The sequence below is a fragment of the Leucoraja erinacea genome, chromosome 1 (genome assembly GCF_028641065.1).
Source record: "Leucoraja erinacea ecotype New England chromosome 1, Leri_hhj_1, whole genome shotgun sequence".
In the NCBI taxonomy this organism is placed as follows: Eukaryota; Metazoa; Chordata; class Chondrichthyes; order Rajiformes; family Rajidae; genus Leucoraja; species Leucoraja erinaceus.
This window is the reverse complement of record NC_073377.1, coordinates 75,939,335-75,949,933: the sequence shown is the minus strand read 5'-3', so window position 1 is coordinate 75,949,933 and position 10,599 is coordinate 75,939,335. Positions and strand designations below refer to the sequence as shown.

Here is a 10,599-nt window from a genome sequence, read left to right as displayed (position 1 = left end):
TGTGAATTGTGAAGTTAGAGGAAATAATGTAGGTGGAAGGGGAGGGGAAAGAGGAAAAATAGGTGAGAGTCCAGTTGTGGCACACGGGAGAGGGGAGGGAGACGGGGGCAGTTAGGGAGCGGAAAGGGGAGTGGAGGTTTATTTCGTTATCTAAAATTATATAATTCAATGTTCCTACCCAACCGAATTTTGATCAAATGGTATGAACATTGAATTCTCTAATTTGGCTCCAAAGCCCCATCTCCCTCCTTCTACCCCCCCCCCCCCCCCCCACAAACCTTTATCTGTTTAAACCTGCCAGGATTTGTCCAGCCCCTCCTCTCTTCCTGGTTTTGGTTCCCCCCCTATGATCAGTCTAAGAAAGTGTCCTGATTGAAAACATTACCTATCCACGTTCCACAGAGATGCTGCCTGACCCACTCCAGCACGTTGTGTCTTTTTTTGTAAACCAGCATCTGCAGTTCCTTATATCCTCATTAAAATGCTTTTTTTTTAAATAAAAGCTCTCATAAAATTGAGTCTTAAACAATCACATTTCCACATATAGTCCAGATATGGTTCAAAAGCATATTGAGCATACAAAAGACAAGGTTAGATTACATGGATTCCAAGGAGAGATAGCAGAATGGGTAGCAAATTGACTCCATGGAAGGAAGCAGAGGGTGATGGTGAAAGGTTGCTTCTCCGACTGGAGGCCTGTTACTAGTGGTGTGCCTCAGGGTTTGGTGCTGGGCCCGTAACTGTTTGTCATCTACATCAATGGTTTAGATGAGAACATACAGGGCCAGAGTAGCAAGTTTGCTGATGAGACAAAAGTGAGTGGTTTTACAGATGGTGAAGATGGTTGTGAAAGATTTCAGCAGGATCTGGATCAATTGGCCAGGTGGGCTGAGGAATGGTTGATGGAATTTAATACAGAGAAGTGTGAGGTGTTGCATTTTGGGAAATCTAACAAGGGCAGGACCTACACAGTAAATGGTAGGCCTCTGGGTAGTGTTGTAGAGCAAAGGGATCTAGGAGTACAGGTGCATGATTCCTTGAAGGTCGAGTTGCAGGTAGATAAGTTGGTCAAAAAGATATTTGGCACATTGCCCTTCATCAGTCAGAGTATTGAATATAGAAGTTGGCAGGTCATGTTGTAGTTGTATAAGATTTTGGTGAGACTGCATTTTGAGTATTATGTTCAGTTCTGGGCACCATGATATAGGAAAGATATTGTCAATCTTGAAAGGGTTCAGAAAAGATTTACGAGGATGTTGTCAGGGCTAAAGGGTGTGAGCTATAGGGAGAGGTTGAGTAGGCTGGGGCTCTATTCCTTGGAGCGCAGGAGGATGAGGGGTGATCTTGTAGAGGTGTACAAAATCATGAGAGGAATAGATCGGATAGATGCACAGAGTCTTTTGCCCAAAGTAGGGGAATCGAGGACCAGAGGACATAGGTTCAAGATGAAGGGGAAAAGATTTAATTGGAATCCAAGGGGTAACTTTTTCATACAAAGGGTGGTAGGTGTATGGAACAGAGGGGGTTGTTGAGGCTGGAACTATCCCATTGTTGAAGAAACAGTTAGACAGGTACATGGATAAGATGGATTTTGAGGGATATGGACCAAGCGCAGGCAGGTGTAGCTATTGTAACTTGGGCATGTTGGCCGGTGTGGGCAAGTTGGGCCGAAGGGCCTGTTTCCACACTGTATGACTTTATATGTGACTTATGCTTGTCAAAAGGACACAGGAATTTCACATTTATCTTTGCTTCCTTGACCATGGCCAAGAAGTTCTCTGATGCAAGTCATAAAATTAATGCTGGCTAGTCTAACAAATTTGCTTTCGGAGTTAATCAAATAAAACACAATCACCAGAAGAATGAAAAATATAGTTTTCACAACATTAACTGATAATCCCAGTAGCTGATCAAACATGGCTTTAGTGTGCCTTTTTTGGTGCTGCAGGAGACAGGAAAATAAATATTAAAAGGTGCAGGAAATTGGAAAACACTGGAGAATGAAAGCCTAGTGCAAGAGCGTTCCGGTGCTGCAGTTTCAGTGGTGCTTGAAAAATAAATGGAATTTCCAATAAACATTATGAGCACAACGAACTGCATAAAGTAGAGCAATTTCAGATCATTTTAGCCTGCCAGGCCCAGCAATTCGATTCATTCAGCTGCCTTAATGGTGTTTGATTGTTTCCTGCTTTAATGCACTACAGTTTTAAACTTTGCCATTGCCAAGAGCAATTTGGGAATCAATAAACGCATCAATAAATATTTTCATTTGATGAATTTCTAGGTCATCGCTGATGAGTTTTATGCTTTTTCCGATATCTATTCCTATTGTTGTAAAGTACTCCAGTTTTCAGGCCAACATATTAGATATGGACGTGCCATCAGCATGCCATAGTTTTAGGGAGATAGTCCCCAGAGATTAATCAGTACCATTGTTATCTGCTTTATTTAAGATACATGCAGTGTATTCTACAAGTGACAATGCAGTGATAATGTTACAGTAGGGCACATTAAACCAGAAATATCCCTTTATTGACATAACATAGGACAATGGAGAAGAGGAACTCTGGTGAATTCTACTGCTAAGCAGAAAAACAATCACCACCGTAATCCACTACCAATACGGAAGACACCAAGTAAATTAATCATTGTTCACAGATTGTGATCAATCAATATTATTTACTGTACCTCCACGTATTGAATTTCTGAGTAGGAAAAAGCAAAATTGAGTCTCGTTCCTTCTTTGTAAATGCTGTGAATATTAAATTATATTACTGAATCTAAGTCAACCATTAGTAATGATGCATGTGACAAGATTTCAAGTGCACCCACAGAATTGTTCTTTGAGTATTTGTACCGATTCAGTGTGGCTTTTAATATATAGTAGATCCAAGCTCTTTTACTTATGTAAGTGGCCTAATTATGAGTCACCTCATTATCAATGTCTTAAATTGATGAAATCTCCATTTAATATCCATATGATGTCTTCACAGTAGAAGGTCTCTCCATCCATATCTTAAAAGATGACGCACTTCATTCATGCTTTGATGGAGGATTACTTTTTAGAAAGACTGTGTTCAGCTCGTGCATGAGTTTTGAATGAAGTTTTGTATCAGTTCCAAAATACATTTTATTAAGAGTCACTTCTGCTTGACCTGGACACTGTAATCCTTGGCGGAGTCTTAACTTTGTGTCACTTTGTGCTCCAGTAGCTTGACCTGGTCGTAAAATGCGCTTATTTAGCTCTTGTCCGTTGGCAGATAAAATCCCTGAGCGTTCTAGGCAGGCAGCCAAGTGATGTGATTTCCCATGGGTATACTCACGGCTTGGCTGATGAAGGAGATCATTCAGATTCAACTTCCTGGCATCCTTCTGTAACAAAAAATAATTATTTAATGGAGGGGGTTCAATATTCTGGAAGAATGCAACTTCTCTAAACTACAGAAATTAAAAATACAAAATTAGGATAGTGCAGCAAATTAAGTACTTCAAACAAGTCACTTGCACGCAGTAATAAGAGTGGTTCCTGGCACAATGCTGTTGCAAAAGCAAAGAAAATTCATGCACATAAGAGAGAAGTTAACAGTTTGTGATGGCTTTCATTTACAGTTTAGGCGGCACGGTGGTGCTGCGGTAGAGTTGCTGACATACTGCGCCCAAAACCCGGCTTCGATCCCGACTACGGATGTTGTCTGTACAGAGTTTGTACATTCATCCCATGACCTGTGTGGGTTTGCTCCGAGATCTTTGGTTTCCTCCCACACTCCAAAGACGTACAGGTTTGTAGGTTAATTGGCTTGGTATGAATGTAAAATTGGCTCTAGTGTGTGTAGGGTAGTGCAGAGTGGTCTCTGCATACTCGAGGCCTCAGCTAGGTCGCGGCGTTTTTTTCAATATGTTAAAAAATGCCAGCGAGTAAAAAAGGTCGCCATGGAAAAAATATACTTTTTTTATTCGTAGGTTTAGTCGTAGTATGTCGTAGTAGGTTGGCATGCGAGTCGTACGTAATCGAGGGGAGTCGAAGGTAGTCGTAGATAGTCTTCATGAAGATGAAAGGAGGTCGAAGGGAGGTCGAAGGAGATCAAAGGAGGTCGTCTTCACTCTCCACTATTCGTTGTCCAATTTTCCCGAAGTTAGTCGTAGCTAGTCGTAGCTAGTCGAAGCTGGTCTTCAACATAGTCGAAGGAGGTCGAAGAAGGTCTTCTATATAGTCGAAGGAGGTCTTCAACGTGTCATTATTTCAAACTCTTCTAAGCTCGGCAATTAGGTCGCCTAAGTGGGACAACCCCTTTAATGTGTGAGGATCGCTGGTCAGTGCGGACTTGGTGGGCCGCAGGTTTCTGCACTGTACCTCTAAACTAAACTAAAGTTTGAACTGATGATGATTCTTTAGTTGCGCTATTCATTTAATCATATTCACCTGCTCCTGGGTCAATGTTTTTATCTTTTGAATATATCCAATGTATATTGTTTTGCTGTTTTTAGACAGCCAGACATAAAAACCGTTTTTATCCACTAGTAGTTGCTCTACTCAACAGCCAAACATCTGTAGCCTCCCTTTGATCTGGTATTTTGTTGGTTCACATGCTTGATCAATGGTGTTTTATCATTAATGTCTTCTTATTATTAATGTTTAGTGTTTTCTGAGTCATTTGTAGCTGTCACTGTATGTCATGTTGTTACTTGTGGGTGGAGCACCAAATTCCTTGTATCTGAATACTTGGCCAATAAACTTACTTACTTACTTTCAGACAATGCATCATAAAACTTGCTGCGTAAATGACAACTTAAAATTGTGTACTCTGTTTACAAACCCCTTTCCAATTATAAGTAATTTGTTTTTATTTATCTATCAAAATTATTGATGTTTTACAGCTCTACCAAACTAAGTCCTCACTACCTCTGCCTCCAATGAACCAACCCCCCCCCCCCCCCCCCCCCAGTATTTTTGTGCACATTAAGTCCTTCATCTCTGGTACTGCTCTGGTAAATATCCTCCACACAGCCTCCAAGCACTTAGGACCATTCCTGAGGAGTGTTGTCCGGAACTGGTCTACATCCAGCAGGGGCATACACAGAATTCACTAAAGGCTGAGAATAACTTACTTTATGTTTTATTTCTCTATTAATAAAGCCAGTTGAAAAATGGAATAAAAGGTGCATAGGAAAGTAATATAATAAAAAGCTAAATGGAAAGAAAATCCAATAGTTGTCAAAAGAAATGAACAAAATGAAACAGTCAGGCACTTAAAAAAAATAGCCATCTCATCTTTTCTTATCAGCTTTAAAGACTTCCGCAGGTATGTTAACAGGTGTCTGTCGCTGCACTTCCTAAAATACTACCGATCAGCATACATTGCCATAGCTTGCTCCTCCTGTCCAAATGTATTACTTCACACTTCTGCCATTTCAACACAAAACCTATGTCTGTCCATTTCTGGCTTGACATCCAAAACATTAATCCTCATTGATTATTTAAGTTCCAAGTTTCATTGTAAGCCTGGAATTCTCTCCAAGTTTGCAAAATTAATGTACATCAGATACAGCGATATTCCCTAAATGTATCTGTGGGAAATTATACTATTCCAGTTTGGAAAGGAAAAGTGGCATTTTGTCAATTAGTTTTTGAATGCCTATTTTTCATTTTTTTTATTTTATCTCTGTCCTCATTTTAAACAGACTTGTAACATCTAAAGCCACCCAGTGCAAACTTTACACCAAAGGAGGATTGTGATCAGAGCCTCAACAACTTCAATTATACTTCTCAATGGCCAAGGACACTTTCCATTTGGATCAAGTGACGATTACACTTTCAAGAACTTTTTTTTTTTTTAAGTATATACTTTAATTAGTTATGCAGGGTAGTAGCAGCTCCTCTTTAGAACTCCCAGCCATGGACAAATTCCATGCTTACCATTTTGACTTTGCCACACACCCCAAATTGAATACTGAAGGGCAGACATGTCTACTGGGGGTATCGCTTCCAATGCCTCTACAGTCACTCCAACTCAGCTTCAAGTTTCGCTTCCTGGTGGGTCCCCCATGACCGGGCATTTTAATTGGCTCATTGGAGTTTTCAGAACCAAGGAAAACCGACCGGTAATGTTAAATATTCGCTAAACTTTATTAAAAGTTGTCTGGCTTCTTAAAAGTGTCTCCTCTCCATCTCCCTTCCCCCCTTCCCCCTCTCCCCCTTCTCCCCCCTTCTCTCCCCTTCCCCCCCCCCCCCCCCCCCCCCCCCCCCTCACGCTCACTAAAGGACACTGTACACTGTGCCAGCCATCGTTTACCTTCCTGGTCATCGCGGTTGTGAATTTCAGACAGCGCTCCCCCGCTTTCCCTAGCCCCTGCCTTTGCGATCTGTTTGTGTGTGTGTGCTGACGGTCGATCCAGCTCGCGTTTTCATTGCTGACAGTCGATCCAGCTAGAGGTTTTTCAGACGAATGGCCTCGAGCTTGGAGGTCGAAGACAGTAGCTGAAAAGTCGCGTTAGTGGGACAGGCCCTTTTAGGCTAAACACAAATTAGAGGAACAGCATCTCATATTTCGCTTGGGCAGCTTCCAGCCCAGTGGTATGAATATTGATTTCTCTAACTTCAGGTAGCCCCGGCATTCCCTCTCTCTCTATCCCTCCCTCACCAAGTCGCACTGGGTTCTCGTTTTCACCCTCCAAACAGCTAGCAATGACCTGTTTCCTTTAACATCATTACTTTTGTGCATATCTTTCAATCATTGTTCTTTATCTCTCTACATCATCGCCTATATCTCTTGTTTCCCTTATCCCTAACCAGTCTGAAGAAGGGTCTCAACCCAAAACGTTACCCATTCCTTCTCTCCAGAGATGCTGCCTGGCCCACTGAGTTACTCCAGCTTTTTGCGTCTGTCTTCAGTTTAAACCAGCATCTGCAGTTCCTTCTGACACACTCCTATCTTTGCGTTGGACATTTCCCCAAGCTTACATACCCAGGGATTTGGTTGCAACGCATCAAATGTACTCACATTTCAACACATTACCATTAATCTCTGATGTCCACTGACCGTTGCACCATATAAACTGCCTTCCTCCCAGTGGTTTACTGTTGATGGATTATTCCCAAATCCTGCACATGTTCTGAGTCCTAAGGGTAGACCCATGCTGCTTCTGAACAATGTTGCTCTCTGAAGGTCATCCTCGGTATGACTTTTAGATTTTTATGTTTACAAACTAAAAATTAACTAGGTCCTAATACTGGCAATTTAAGATGCCAACCTTAAATGAAAGAAGCCTGCAAATATATCTTAGTAATTGTGTTTCAAATGTGCTCGCATTAAACTGGTCAAGCTTCATACTCAGGTTACATAGTGCTGCTCAACTGAATTATGTTTCTTGTAACAAAGCCAACCACATATTCTCCTTCCTCAATTCCTTTTCTAACATTTCTGTCTGTGTTTCTGCACAAAAGTATCAGGGATAAGTGTTTCTAATGATTCTCTTCTTTGCAGTGCTTCACATAATTTACCCAAGGTTCTGGAATTTTTGTTTAATTTAGAGATACAGAGTGGAAACATGTCCTTCGGCCTATGGACTGCACCGATCAGCGATCCCCGCACTCTAACACTATCCTACACAAACTAAGGACAATTTACAACTATACCAAGCCTATTAACCGACAATCTTGTACGTCTTGGAATGTGGGAGGAAACCTGGAGATCCTGGAGACAACCCAAACGGTCACAGGGAGAACGTACAAACTCCCTACAAACAAGCGCTCCTAGTCAGGATTGAACCCTGGTCTCCGGCACTGTAAGGCAGCAACTCTACCACTGCGCCACCTTGCCGTCCCAATTTTCTGCCAACATTACAACAAACAAGAAGGGGAACTCACTGAAATATCACCCAGGCATGACCACACTCTGTGCCTGTTCATATACGAATGCAGGTTGCAGTAAATCTTCACAGGAAGATGACAAAATAAAATTGTGAGTGAGCAAGGAGGTGCAGGGAGATCAGAGATATCATTCCATTAACGGGGCCTATGTTCATACAGCTTAAATCATGGATTCGAATGCTGAAATCAATGTTTCTTCTCAGTGTAGGCTTTGGGCCTCATAACCAAAAGGACTAGCTGAGGAGAGCAGAAGGCAGCTTGTCTTTGAAGATTAGACTGCTATTGTGCTGACACAAGTTCTCAGGTAACTAAGGAAGGCAAGAGAGAAGTGAGGCCAAGGGATGTGCGCTTGAGGGAAATACTGGTGTCAGAGAAGTTATTTTGTTCTTATCAGCTACACCTTCAGGGATGTATATTTTAACAATCTGCACAGTTAATTGCACAAAGCAGATAGTCCCATTAAAAATTGACTGATAAAGCACAAATCTGTGTTTCTGTTATCTGTTTTGAACCAAGTGAAGCAGCACTGGTGCAAACTGATGTTGCTTCAGGTCTTAAGCTCCTTAGTTGAACACAGGTCAATGCATATCAGTAGGTACTTTGTTCTTTATCAATAGTGTGTGTGAATTTTTAGCCTCAATATGTTAAAGATAAATGCTCAAGAAAGTAACTGCAAACAAAGTAGAGAGAAAAAGAATGACTCACTGTTACTTGTTTATAAACAATTACATTCAGAGTCATACAACTCATCCATGCTGACCAAGATGCCACATTTAAGTTATTCCCATTTACCCATGTCTAGCCCAGATTTCACTAAACCTTTCCAATCCATGCATTTGGCCAAGTGTCTTGTGAATGCTGTTATAAATACCTCCTCTTGCAACTCATTCCATATAGCCAACACCTTCCAAGAGAAAAGGTTGCCCCTGATTCTGATTAAATCTTTCCTCTCTCACTTCAACCTACATCCTCTGGTTCTTGATTCCTCTACTCTGGGGAAATAGACTCTGTGCATTTACTCTGTCTATTTTCCTCATGATTTTATAAATCTATATAAGATCACCCCCTCAGCTTCCTGTGTTCCTAGGAATAAAACCAAGGCCTGCTTAACCTCTCTCTATAGCTCAGGCCCTTGAGTTATTTAGTTTACGATCTTGAGTAATTGCGACCTTTAGCCATGCAACACGACTGTCAGTGCAATCGGTAACAACTATAATGTATTTCAATAGACAATCTATTCATCTGTTGCTGCAAAGCAGTTGTTGCCCTATGTTCATAAAAAAATAGTGCATGTACTCAGAGCAGCATTTACATAAACTAAATTGATATTGGCAGTATTGATGAAGTATCATTTTTAAATCATTCCACTTTTGATGGACATATCAGATAATGCTTAAAACATCATTAGTCCACAGCTAAAGCACCAAAAGGTTTGCAAATTGCACAATGAACCATTATGGGCCTGTCCAACTTAGGTGATTTTTCAGCAGATGTGCTACCTTCCAAAATGGCCTCCTTATGCAACATGAGATTCAGACCAGTTCATACATCCTTTGTTTCCAGTGCCAATGCCTAAATTTTGGGAACTTGAGATGAGTTTGTACTGAAATGTATGTGACAGTATGAACAACCTGAATAGTAACAAAGGGATTGAATAAAGCAAACAACTTACTTGTATTTGTTCCATTTTCTTTCCAGTGGTTGATACTTGGATTGGAGTTATGCCCATGCTCCCTAGCTTTGCTGCCAGCATCATCGATGAAATGTGCAGCTTTCCACCAGCTCGCCAAAGATCACCCTCGTGCTGTAAAAAAAGTCCGCGTTTCAAAAAAGATAGTTCTGTTAAGTGCTTTCTGAACCAAGTTCAGGTTGAATTACAAAGTCACGTGCCATCATTTCCAGTTCAAAATCCGAATATGTGAACGATAATTTAAAGTTATGGACTGCTTTTAGTGTAACAAGGTCAGAATGTTAATGACAGGAGAATTGTCAAATTTAGATCATCTTACAAAAGTAAATATAAGTTTGAGGACATTTGGGGCGGTACAGTGGCGCAATGGTAGAGTTGCTGCCTTACAGAGCCAGACATTGGGATCGATCCTGACTACTGGTGCTATCTGTGTGGAGTTTGTACATTTCTCCCTGCGATTGCGTGGGTTTTCCCCGTATGCTCCGGTTTCCTCCCACACTCTAAAGACATGCATGTTTTCAGGTTAATTGGCTGTGATAAAAATTATAAATTGTTCCTGGTGTAGGATAGTGCTAGTGTACAGGGTGATCGCTGGTCGGCACGTATTCGGTGGGGTGAAGGGGCTGTTTCCGCGCAGTATCTCTAAAGTAAAGTCTAAAGTGGTACTAGATAGAGAGACAGTTGGGGACAATATGGCCAAGGAATACAGTTTATGGACTGGTCCAAAGGTTGGTTTAGGACCTCGTAATATTTAATTGGAAGGATGTGCCACACAGAAACCATTTAGACCAGGAATCTGATTAGTATGAATCCTCTGCATTGTCTTGCTATGATTAGAAAGGTAAGAATAGAACCTGCAAAACATGGGTGAAGGGGTTAAATTTAGAAGATGGCATAATCAACCACGTTGTGAGAAGCAATGTATAGTTTTACCCTTGTTAGGCCTCTTGGGCAATAGTGACATTATAAACAGCAATGTTAATAGTGCGGGAGAAGTGGAACCTTGATCGAGGGCTCTAAATAAGGAGTTCAAGAAAAAAGG

The 10,599-nt window shown here is 41.2% G+C and overlaps 1 protein-coding gene across 1 annotated transcript in view; it reads right to left on the bottom strand.

Annotated features, from left to right (window-relative positions):
* Positions 1 to 281: 281 nt before the first annotated feature.
* Positions 282 to 10,599, bottom strand: part of arap2 (ArfGAP with RhoGAP domain, ankyrin repeat and PH domain 2) — a 349,086-nt gene continuing 338,768 nt past the window's right edge. The window contains 2 exon segments of the mRNA XM_055637821.1: positions 282 to 3,372; positions 9,540 to 9,671. Of these exon segments, the coding sequence (XP_055493796.1) occupies positions 3,034 to 3,372; positions 9,540 to 9,671 (471 nt within the window). The 3' untranslated portion in view covers positions 282 to 3,033.